Source organism: Heliconius melpomene, chromosome 8 (assembly GCF_056956725.1).
Source record: "Heliconius melpomene rosina isolate 202511_hmr_F chromosome 8, ASM5695672v1, whole genome shotgun sequence".
NCBI classification, from domain to species: Eukaryota; Metazoa; Arthropoda; class Insecta; order Lepidoptera; family Nymphalidae; genus Heliconius; species Heliconius melpomene.
The window spans coordinates 942,093-954,808 of record NC_140396.1 but is presented as its reverse complement, the minus strand read 5'-3'; the positions used below and the strand labels follow the sequence as shown (position 1 = coordinate 954,808).

Below are 12,716 nucleotides of genomic sequence, written 5' to 3'. Positions count from 1 at the left end.
GACGTAATTATTTATTTACCAATCTGATTTTTTTAAATATTAGGGTAGGCAAAGGGAACCTGGAAATCTAGTGTTAAGATACAATAAGACATTTTCTTAATATGAAATAACATTTTAAAAATTATCCTAATTTCCATTTCAGTACAATACTGAGACGAAGCGTAGGCGTGTCTATGTACAGTGGGTCATCGTTATCACAGAGCATTATGCCTACAGTCGTTGTAAGAGGGCACAGAGGATCCAGAGTGCTAGCTGCAAGGTGGTCAGGAGTTCTTGACGACGCTCCTCTCGCTGTACTAGCTTTAGACACTAGACCTCATGGTATGTTCGTTTTGCATTAACTTTTAGTGAGAGAATATTATAGTGATGTGAGGCCAGCTGTGGCATAGGCTCATAAGCGTGAGACTGTAAACGCAACAGGTTTTAGCTTCGATTCTCACTTGAGGAAATTAAATTTTTAATTCCTAGTTTTGATAACGAAGCAAAGCGCGGCGTTGAGTTAAGAAATCTAACGGTCTTGCGTGGTGAGTAGCGACGCAAAGTCTTATTAGACGGAAATAAAAGGCTTAATGGAAATCTTAATGCGAAATGGAATTCTTAATGAAAACGAAGTTTCCTAACACTAGGTTCCCAGGTTTTCTTTGCTCCCCTACCCTGCTTGTTTGGATTAAATTCTTATACTGTTTTTTTATATTGTTTCCTAAAAAAGGATTTTTCTTTCTGATAATTTATTATTCAGTTGACACAGATTCCGGTCACAGCGACGGGGAAATTCAAGAAACAGCGCTAACTCGACACGATGACATGGAAACTCAAACTGACACTTAGAGAGGCATAATAATATTAATATTAAATCATTTTTTTTGTATTTATATATGAAAAAGGGGAAATTAAGCTATACAAGCTAATTAGGATGTTTTTGATTGCACGAGATGGTTGCGAGTTCAAACTCCTTACCGATTCTTAAGAATACGACTGCAGTCTCCCATCACCACAGACAAAAAGTCGAGTTTCCAAAAATATAATTATAATATTAAATATTTGCAATTACTTCGGTTTAAGAGTTTTATTTAGAAATTATTGAAAAGGTGAAGATTACTTAAACCAAATGAGTGACTAATAAGATTTTCATGATTATAAAATTAACCTAAGAGAAAAGCCAGTACAAACCGATTATGTTTTAATGTTACTTAACCGCTAATTGGCATCTATAAGTGCGGTCGATCGAATGTATCAATGGGTGTGGAATGCATGCAGTATTATATTATAGTGATAATTTATTTTAAGATTTTATTAGTCAGTGCTGTATAAATAGTGGTATTTCAAATTCAAGAATAGGAAATTTGTTAAAAAAATACAGGATAGGCAGGGGAACCTTGTGTTAACCAGTTCCTTACTTTTCGTCTTTAGAGACATTGCGAGTTATGACGTTGCGGTACACTTGCCGGACTACAGTATGAACGATTAAGATTTCAGTGTGACGAGTGGGTTCGATTCCCACTCGGAGTATTAAGTTATTTGCATTTTTTCGCTCTAGTAGCAAAAATTAATAACCCAATACGTAAATTTTCGAAAATTTAGTGAAAAGTGGGTAAAGAAGTGTCATAACACTAGGTTCCCTCTGCCTGCCCTGCCATGTACAGCGTAAAGCTAAAAACAATACATTTATTACAAATACTATACAGGAAGAACATTTCTATAGTACGGGTATTAATTAGGTCAGTGTTTTAGTATATTTTTAAAACTCTTGAAATAGTTTTATAGATTAAATACCTTCATTTTCATAAAATATATGACTGTAATATATAAAAAACGAAGTATATGTCTTTAAATTAAATATTAAATAAAGTTTATTAAATCATTCGCATGCTCTCGCAATAAAAGTGGCCTATTTCAAAATTTCGTAGTTTGTCAAAAAATGAGGTTTTGAACGAATTTTTGAAATAACCCACTTTCATTTTAAGGAGCCGTATCGTGATATTTATCGTATCAATTTATTTGTAAACAAAAATAAGTTAATTTTTGTTATATATTTGTAGTAGCAATCTTTTAAAACCAAATTAGAAAAGACAAACCCGTCAATTTTAATTTACAAATAAAGATTCATATGGAGACGGGGTTATTTTTAGTTATTTTCGGGGTTATTTTCGGGTAAAACTGAAAAACTTCAAATGAAGTTCTAAAAACAATTTAATTCTTATGTATATATATTAATATTTTAGCATCGTATAAAGGCAGTTCAAATCTCACCGAAAGTAGCTTAAGGATTATTTGTGTTCATTGAATACAATTTTGTACGTAATATTTTTATATCATAATCTTTAAACTTGGATGTAAGTAAATAAAATTGCTGTTTTTGAAAAAAAAAGCAATATCAGTTTTGTAGTTTCTTTTGTTCAAAAAATGAAAATATATACACGAAATTAAAAAAATATTTACAATAATTAAAATTATTCACTTATTATCATAAAATACCAAAGAAATTTTATTATTTTAGAACAAAACTAAATAAATTATAATCATTTAAAGGTTCAAATGATATAAAATTAACATATAAATGTTTGTTCATATTTGAATATTATAATAGTAAGATCTGTTGTAATTAGAAACACATGCTGTATGATATTATTTTAATAGTAATTTGATTTTCTTTATAGCACAAGAGGTGACTGTTTTATTTTAATATCTTTCCATCGTATAATATTTTTTCATAATTTTGCATAATCTTATAGCACGAGCTCCAAAGGCAAGGATAAAAATTTGGCTACATTAAATTATTTTTATAATTAAAACAAAACCGCATGGAAAACGTTATCGTGGCGCAATTAGAAAGAATCTATAAATATGATGTTTGCAAGTTCTAATGAAGTGAAAAATATTTATTTTTTTTAATTTAATTAAACAACGTATTTAGAGGTTTCTTTCAGAGCAGGGTAGGCTCCATTCTTTGCTATCGCCTGACGCCTGATTGAGACTTTCTTAACACTAGAAGCGCCGCCGTCCCATTTTTGTCCCAAACGCAAGGTTGATTGTTTATAACTTTTTTCTTTGTTAATGTATGTAGATGAAACTTTTTGACTATTACCAATTTTACACCTTTATTTAATTAAAAATAAAAATAATTTTATAGCAGTCATACTTTTTGAAAAAAAAAGAGATTTACCTAGAACTGCCGCTGGGTCATTTTTGTCCCGCCATTATTATTTTATTATTTGAGGGTATAATTTGACATATTTTCATGCCTCGGGGACGAGGTGGAGGTGAAAGGACGATGCGGGGGCGGAAAAAAATTGAATAGTAGGTTTAGCAGTCAATACCTAAGTTTTTAGGGTTCTGTAGCTTTTAAGGAAAAAAAAACCCTTATAAGATCATTTTTTGTCCATCCGGCTGTCTTTGCCTTTATCTCAGGAACGCTTGGAGAAATCGAGTTGATATTCATATGAGTATATGAATATCAACTATATGACGATCTACAGTCCCTTGATTTCCTGAAAAAGCGCCCTTAAAAAAAGATATGACCATTTATATAGTAAAAAACGTGTATTTCGACACTATAAAGGGAATCAAATTAATAAGGTACTTTCAGTTAACTTAGAATTATGAAATTTGGCAGTTAGCATCTACATGTAGTACTAGTACAGGGAAAAATCTGAAAACTATACATTTATACATAAATCTTAAAAAATAATAGCCTGAAAAGTGGGGTAAAATTGGTGTCAACACTAAATTTCGCCGCTAGTTCAAGTGAGGTATCAGATGAAAGGATGACTAAGCTAGGCTTGAGTTTTAAAAAACACTCGATACCAAATGTGGGCAATTGTAGGGTAGGTGGAGGGAACCTGGGAACCTAGTGCTATGCACTCCGCTGGCATTTTCCGTCTAATTCTGGAGGCATTACTATGCAATGTTATAAATCATCTGTGTCACTGATGAAGAATATATTAATGCATTACTTGGCCTAATAATAATATTAACTAATTTCAATAATTTATAATTTTGTAAGAGTTATTTAGTTAGTTGTCACGACCTTAGAACGTATTTGAAATATTTGATTCTTTGTGTTTGGTTTTTTGGTACTTTTATGTTTGTTAAAGAACAAAAATTGATTATTAAAGATGATCTACATATTTTACGAATTATTTTAATAATATTTTTTTTGTATTATACCAAAAATCAACATAATAAGTAGAATGGGACAAATTTGTCACGACGGCGGTTCAAGGTGGGTCTCAATCTTCGGCACTTCTAGTGTTAATTGAGTGGACTCAACGTAAATCTTTCTGTTGTATTTTGCGGGGAAATAAAAATAATCAGCTTTAGGCTGTATCCCGCACGCAGTAAGGTAGGAAGACGGACACTCTATTCCTCAGTTTCTGCCGAATTCTGGAGACATTGCGTATTGAGTGGCGGAACTCAACGCCGCACTTTGCCTCGACACCAGAGCGAAGAAATGAAAATATAAATTCAAATAAATATTTCATTTCCTCCAATGGGGATCGACCCAAATAAACATCATGTTTACCGATGAGTCAGATTATTTATCAGCTTTCATTTTCTTGTCAATTTCCAACAAATTATTTTTAGTGAGACAAGACAGTCACCTCCTAGAGTATGATTACTTAATAGCTAATGTAACCAACCGAATGTATACGTTTTAGTATGACATTAATACAATAGACATTGTGACATAAATAAACTTTATTTTTCATCTACATCTTTGTTTTATTTTATAAGCCTCTCAGCCTTTGACTCCTATCTTATTTTTCCTGGTTTCTAGAAATGAAAATAGTAAATATTTCATTTCCTCGAGCGGGCAACGAATCCGCTTCCCCTCCGCCACGATCAGCCTCATAGTAATATAATATTATATGACAACGAAAAGCGTTTTAAGTAGATTTATGGAGAATCATCCCATAGAATCATTATTGATTGCAACGAAAAATTTAATATAACAACGATCTGACGTTAATTGGTTATAAATTATTCCGTATTGTCATTACATTATTTGGCACACAGCGCGCGCACTCCATTATTGTAATTTGATGTGCTTTACTTAAAGGATGGCGTGAAAGCCTGTGCACGTTGGAAAATTTTTTGAATAGTATTTATCGTCTCATATTATTAAATAAGGCCTGTTTAATATTATCATTTGTCGCGTTGAGTTCAGACCATGGCGAAAATGGGATAATGGAAGTAATTTAATGGGAACGGAGTTTGACACCGTTCCCAGGTTCCCTCTGTCTACCCTGTTTTGTGTGGGATAAATCGTGAAGCTGAATATACGATACGAATAATAGTCATTATAATTATTATAAGTATATTTATTGAGTTAAAACTTTTTTTTTTCATTTTGCGCCCTTACTCGAAATGCAAATGTGTGGCGGGAATTAACGCCGTGAATTATCTACTGGAGTTAAGGAAATGAAAATATATTGTTCCTCCGAATGAGGCCAAAAACCACCTCTTTTAAAATCAAACGCCGTCCCTGTTCACAACTGCCTCAATTACAACATCACCCTTTCCAAATTTGAACATGCGACTTATCTACAAAACGTAAGTAAACTTTCATACTTTTTGTAGGTAAGTTGCATGAATAATACAAACTTTTAAACATTTCCCACACAATAGTAAGCATATATGATATATAGATATGAATAGAAGGGAAGCCTTCCACAGTCTCCCTATACTTCCAAAGTATTGTAGTGTATTCCATCAGACCGTTTGCGCTGTGAAGTAAATCTATTTTTTACAACCACTCGCGCCGTGTGAGAACTGGAATCTATAAAAATGCTTACATAAAGCGAATCATATTATCTTTTGAAATATTCCTGCAATATTCGATATGTACATAGAGTATGAAAAGGAAATGGTAACGACATGCTGGTGTAAGAAGCCAGTGGTGACTGTTAACAAAACAGGTTGTCGGTTCGATTCCCACTCAAAGAAATGAAATATTTAATAATTTTATTTGCTTGCGGAACTCAACGCCGCAATTATGTATTCAAAATGAAGTGATGTGTTAAAGTAAGTAAACATCATAAAGTACAATAAATTTCACAGATATTCTATGAAGGATTTCACCATAAATTAAATTTTCTCAATAGTTTTATAAGGCTCTCACTACATCTACCAGAAAAGTCCACAATACTTGTGCCACAAATATGTTATGCACTCTGATATAAATAAATAACTAGTATTAGTTTATGCCACTTCCACTCCAGTTCCACAGTCGTACCCATTTCTACTTGGAACCCATCAAGAATATTAGGAAGGGGGCAACTTTTGAATCCGTTTTGTGTCAACTCGAGTTTCTCCGAGCAAGCTTGTTTGATTAAATTTGATTACGGATTCTACATAAATTTTCATATGCGGCGCGGCGGCGGCGTTCAATTCAGTTATTGATACCTAAGATTTATGCCAACAAAAGTTTATATGTAAAATTGTTTATTGTTTTCTCTTACAAACGTAATTAAAGTTAAGCAAGCTGGCCGCTGACCTGAGTCGCGGCGTAAGAGTTCAAAATGTATGATTTTTGATTGGGGGTTCGATTCTGACTCGAGGAATTTAAATATTTAATATTTTGATAGACTCCTAATCATTAATAATAAATAAAATAATAATAATAAAATAAGCCTTTATTGCTGTTAAACATTTTACAATATGGTATGTTGTTATCTATTAACCGATTGTACTATCCTATTATTACTATCTATATATTTATTTACTATCTATATATTTATTTACTATCTATATATTTATATACTATCTATATATTTAAATTATCTATATACTTGATTTCCCTTAATTAATTCAATACAAAGACGGTTGGCTTTCATGAACAGCTTGTCTTCCGACATAGGCCTCCTCTAATGCATTAAAAGTAGCTAGCTATGTGTACATCTGATGTTGGTTTACTTGGTTTTAGAGGGTCGCGGTCTTTTTCCCCCACGAGGACCAGTCGTCTTGGGGGAATAGGTTTATTTATCTTAATTTGTTTTTTATTTAGTAGACTGTACCGATCGTCGGTGCTTAATTGCTACTGTTTCGTTGTAGTTGTACTATTCGTAAAGCTCGTAGGAAAGGAATTGCTTCGCATTCGCATGATATCAAATGCATTTTTCCTATTCATTGATGATGGAAGTGTAAGTGTCTGTTGTTTCCTTTCTTGCGGCGAGTTGGATGTTTCTCTCTTCCTTTTATCGTTATACTTTGCATTCTTTTTAACCACGAGCTTGTCATACTTTATATAGGCAAGATTGCCTTCCTTCCTTTCTTCTATTAACAAGGGTATTAGTGCTTTCCTCTTTTCTAAAATTTCTTTCGAATAATCTTCAGTTATGTATATTTCCTTAAATTTCTTCTTATTTGCCATTATCTCTCTTTTTCTCCATCCACTTACTAATGCCAGAACTATGGGTCTCGATTTACCTTCTTTATTTGCTTTTCCAATACGATAAATGTCATTTATTTCCCAATCTTCTAATTTAAAGTTCAATGCGTTCGAAAAATGTTTTCTCACATTATCAATCAGTTCACGTGTAGACATCTCATCCTCCTTTAGTCCATGTATAATTATATTGTTAATTTTCTTCTCCCTTTCCAGATATTCTACCTTTTTTTCCAACTTCTCTATTTTGTCTTTCAATAATTTATTATTTTCTATAATAGGTTTTAATTTTTCATCCATTTTTTCCATTAATGTATTGGTTTGTTCTTCTTTTTGATTCTGCATTTCGATTTTCAATTTTTCAAATAAAAGTTGGAATTGTCCCTCCATTTTTAATATAATTTAAATAAACAAAGTAGAAATAGGAATTTTATCACTATCAGCTGATGTCACAGATCGCTGTCAGGTATATTATCTATGCCAAGATCAATGTCGGCAACATGTATTAAGTGACAAGTAATAACTTCTAACCTTAAAATTTATCGATTTTATCCTTTCTCAATCTTCTTTAATCTCACAAATCAGATGTTTTTCAATATTACGAACGGTTAGTTGCACTTTGTTTATTAGTTGGATGTGACAATCGTAAGAAAACTGTGATTAATTCCACTGATTATACAGTATTTTATAGGAACGTTAGCACTATGACGTTTACTAGTTAAGCACCGGAACCGGTCTTTTCCTCAATCATTAATACAATCTAACAATATTCCACTGCACCTAGAAGATTATAAATAAAAATATACGAAAACGATTTTCTCCATATTACGTATCATTTACACGGACCAGGCTACGTATTTCAACAGGAAAATTTGAAAAACAGAAATAAATTGGTTCGCCGCGTTATTAGGTACTAAATCACGCGAAAGTATTCGAATTCTTTAAACTTGTTTCACAAAGTTACAGTTTAGAACATTGTAAATACCTATTATAAATTGAATTTTAATTCTTGCAGCCAACTGGTAATGAAATGTTTGATTTCTTTAAATGACTGGAGGATGGTGTATGGAACTAGCGAAATTGATAGTTATAGATAAATTTTCACTTCTTTTTTTTTGTTTTTTTAGCTTTATCCTCGAAACGCCGGACATCTTTCCACAGCAGTAAAATAAAAATAAATCATTCCCCGCAATCCGAATAGAACTCACAACGATCACGTTTACACGCTAGTAATAATAATAATAATTACATTTTTCCAATAAAATATAATAAAAACACCCAATGAAACGTTAAGTTGGCACAGTAGAGTGTTGCAGCAGTATGGGGAGCAACTTAAGTGCGCCCGCAGTAAAACTCTGCCGTAACTGTTTGTTTAGAGCAGCCCGGGCTACGTTTCATATAGCTTGCTGGTTGCCGTAGACTACATTTGGTATAGAGAAAGTATTTGTAATATCTATATTTAGGAATTGTTATGGTTATGGTCTCAGAGGTAATATATCACACTTTATTATACAAAATACGGTGTTGAGTTCCAATACTCAACACGCCTTGTCTTGAAAGTTAGGCGAAAAGTGGGAAACGGATTGACTTTAACCCAGATTCCCTTTGCTCACCCTGCTATATAAGGGATACAAAAATTTTTATAACTCTGTCCTCCATTTCCAACCGTTCCCAACATGGCATATTGGGTGGTGGTTTCTAACGCCACACTCGTCATCTAAATGGAATGTGGCAGGTGTAGATAGAGATAGCTACAAGGAACGTTTACATCGTAGACTCTCGTAGCATAGCGTTTGGCGAGTGAAGTGCAACAAATCTTTTAGGATATAGTTTTATTTACTTAATTTCGATGCTAGTATAGGTTGCCAATACGCCAACCTATAATTTAAATATATAGATAAGAACACCAATCAAAAAGTACTATATTTATTTTTATATAATAAAGGTGTCTACAAATATATAATCTGTGCACAATAAAGACAAAGTAAGTTTAGAGGCAAATGAAATGAACGATGCAGCGTACCTGTCAAATGCACCCATCCTGTTTATACTCATGGTCCCCGACTGACGTGAGGACTGGGGTAGCTATGTCTTGCTTCATTTTATTGCTTCTAATCACTTGTAGGAATAAGAGCAATGATGTTTTTCAGTTTCACGCTTTATCCCGCATAGTAAGATAGGTAGAACCTAGTGTTACGACACTCCGTTTTCTACTTTGTGATCGAATTCGAGAATTTGCTAGTTTAGTGCAGGAACTTATCTAGCCAGGGTAGAGAGATGAACATATATCTCGCCCCTGTTTGGGAGTTGAAGCTGAGCAGTCCTCTACACCAGAACGATTTTCTTAATAATATTTCTGAAATGTGAACGTGCGTCCGAAAACATTGGATCGCATCCCGCACATAACGTACTCGTATATAAATAGGCAGAGAGAGTTTGGAAACCCAATGTTAAGAGAGTCCCTTCCTATTAATCTACATTTTTTGCCAAATTCTAGAAGCATTGCTTGTTGAGTAGCGGAACTTAACGCCGCAATTTGCCTCTTTACCAGAAAGAGGAAAGGAAAATATTAAATATACCATTTCATCGAGTGAGAATGGAAAATACAACTTTGCACGCTTGTGCCTCTGCTCCACGACTGGCCTCAAAGGATAGATGGAGCTAAAAACAAGTTTAGTCATGATGCAAAATTGTAAAATATTGCTACAAAGTTGATAATTTATACTTTTAACCTAATTATATAGTATTCCTGGCAATAGCTGGAGTTAATGTAGCTTTTATTTCGTCTGGGCAGCGCCATACAATGTATGTTATATGTATTGTTGTAGCGTTTATGGGCTTCTACGTTACTTCATGGACGCGTCATAGATTTTTATGTTCGGCCCCATCTAGTAACGTAATTCAAGTAGCTATTCGGTCTTGGTAGTATTTTTATTTAAGTTGCTAGAAAGCTCATTAGCGAGTTATAAATTTTTCGTTTTGTTCATATGAATATATAAATAAATGATTCCTGTCTTTTTATTTGCTCGCTCGTATAACGAAGCAAAGCGCGGCGTTGAGTTTCACCACTCAACACGCAATGCCTCCATATGTTGGCGGGAAGTAAGGAATGGAAGCGCCTTAATGGGAACCTAATACTAAATTCTGTCCGTCCGTCCGAAAAGAAGTTACCGACTTTGTCCTACTAAATATAAATTACCGATACTCTTATACATGCTTTCGAAAACATAGTAGGTATACATTAATATTAAAAAAGCTATTGCATTCAGGTTTTTTATTATATTTTTCTATTAATCTTTACGTTTTTTCAGTATCTATCAACAATATTGATCATGAAAACACCATAATATCATTCAAATCCTTGATTTCACCGTTTTTTCTATCACATACCCATAAATTATTATTTGGAGACACTTCATCCCTCACCCGCAATAAAATCTTGAACATATGGTAAAAAACCCATAAATGAAAAGGACTACCAACACCGTACTATAAAAAATCACCAGAATTCAAGCAAACCCTTTGCTAAAGTCATAAAGCTAAGGGCATGGACAGACGGTAATAATGCCTTATAAAGCATCTTCAAAGTTATTAACTTTAGATTGCAATAAACTAAAGTGCGTCATACTTTTATAGAGGAATTAGGGAACGAACGTTACGGCTAGGACAAGGTTATTTTCTGTTATTGAACAGGCGAATTTGAATCTTGCCCTTTTGGTATAAGAGCTATTTGTGGATTCCATATATTTTGCTCTGTTGTGTTTATGGTATGGTTTAGTAGGGAAATATTCGTTTTTTACGATGTAAGAATAGCCGAGGCTTACGTATGGGGACATTATTAATGTTGTTTATTTAGTCAATGATCAGGGTTTGCGTTTGGTCTGGTGAATTGTTTTACTTTTTTTTACGCTTTATGCCGTATATAGCGTATGTAGCGTAGTAGTGGGAACCTAGGGACCTAGTGTTAAGATACTACGTTCCCGTTAAGACACTTTCGATCTTTATCTTATTTTCGATTTTAATTGTGTGAATATCAACGACGCGCTTTGCTTCGTTACCACAGCGAGGAAATGAAAATCTTGAATATTCATTTGCCTTGAGTAGGAATCGAACCTAACAGCGCCACGTTATTCAAAATTTAAACCATAATTTACCATGATATCTAAAATTAAAATCAAACAAATGTGATAACACGTATCACAGAAATATGATAACAGGAACCAAGAAAGACCATTCCCCAGCAAAATCTAAAAAGCTAAGCGACAGTAACTCAAGCACTCAGACGTCGCATTACAAATACGTTTTGCCTTGTATTAGAACAGAAATAAATAGTTGGTTTCAAAATAAAGTCGCTTTTCCGCATTGTCACAGTTACAAGTATAACACTTATTGGGTACGTCGGGTGTTTTAGAAAGATGATATTGCAAGATATTTTGGAATAACAATTTTGGGGTGATAAGTGGTGATGTGGAACTTTTACTTGGATTCCTCGGTTAAGATAAGGTTTGAGTTTTGTTATATGGAGATAGACGCCCTTTTTGAAGGTACGCAGGTCGTATCGACCTGGAAACAGTGCCACAGGTAGGCATTCCAGAACCTAAATGTAAATCATACTTAACAACCATAACTTTTAAAATTAAATTAAAAATTGTTAACAATAATATTTTTATAACTCCATGCAGTATCCCAAACATAGTAGGGTAGGTAGCATTCTGGGGAACCTAGGAACCTAGTGTAAGATACTTCCGTTCCCAACTTACCATCAAATTCTGGAGACATAATAATGTTTATAAAGAAACAAAAGTTAAGATAGATTTTAGTTGCTCAACTGTTACGATCTTACTGACTAAGAGACGTTTACGCACCAGTAGACAGGACTGGGTGATTAATTAATGTGTCCATCAATGATATGTTTGAGACACTGATATAGTTAATATACTATTAGCATATTAATATATATAAGTAGGTACATATGTATAAATATTACAAAAAGGGTTGTATTATATTCAACTGTTAGTTTAATAAAGTTTAGGATGATATCCTGGTTTTATTCATCCCATCAAGTCTAAGCATTACCCACTCATATCTCTTTCGCGGTAGAAGCCGCTATATTATATTTATAGGTATAAACATATAATAATTATTAATTCTTAATGTAATAAACATGTTTTACTTCAACCACATAAGAGCCACAGGTAGGGAGAATATTAGATATTATTAAAACACTCCATTCTTCATTCTTCACATCACTCTCCACCCAATGCCGATTTTGTCCAAATATACTAATAACTGGAGGATAAGTATTTTAACCGTATAGTAATAATCTTAC

At 33.3% G+C, this 12,716-nt stretch overlaps 2 protein-coding genes across 3 annotated transcripts in view; one reads left to right on the top strand and one right to left on the bottom strand.

Annotated features, from left to right (window-relative positions):
* The window catches only part of LOC146536602 (adhesion molecule nephrin-like), a 94,243-nt gene extending 89,531 nt beyond the window's left edge, over positions 1–4,712 (top strand). Inside the window, exons 16-17 of one of the 2 annotated variants that reach the window (XM_085188986.1) lie at positions 143–321; positions 749–4,712. In XM_085188986.1, coding sequence (XP_085045112.1) covers positions 143–321; positions 749–828 — 259 coding nt within the window. In that variant the 3' untranslated portion in view covers positions 829–4,712. Of the gene's footprint in view, positions 1–142; positions 322–739 lie in introns of both variants that reach the window. The other variant, XM_085188985.1, reaches the window with a different exon arrangement.
* A 2,297-nt stretch (positions 4,713–7,009) lies between these two features.
* On the bottom strand, positions 7,010–8,122 carry LOC146536601 (uncharacterized). Its single transcript, XM_085189567.1, has one exon. It carries the CDS (start codon positions 7,775–7,777, stop codon positions 7,037–7,039), a length of 741 nt encoding a protein of 246 aa, XP_085045693.1. The 5' UTR covers positions 7,778–8,122; the 3' UTR covers positions 7,010–7,036.
* Between the last annotated feature and the right edge of the window lie 4,594 nt (positions 8,123–12,716).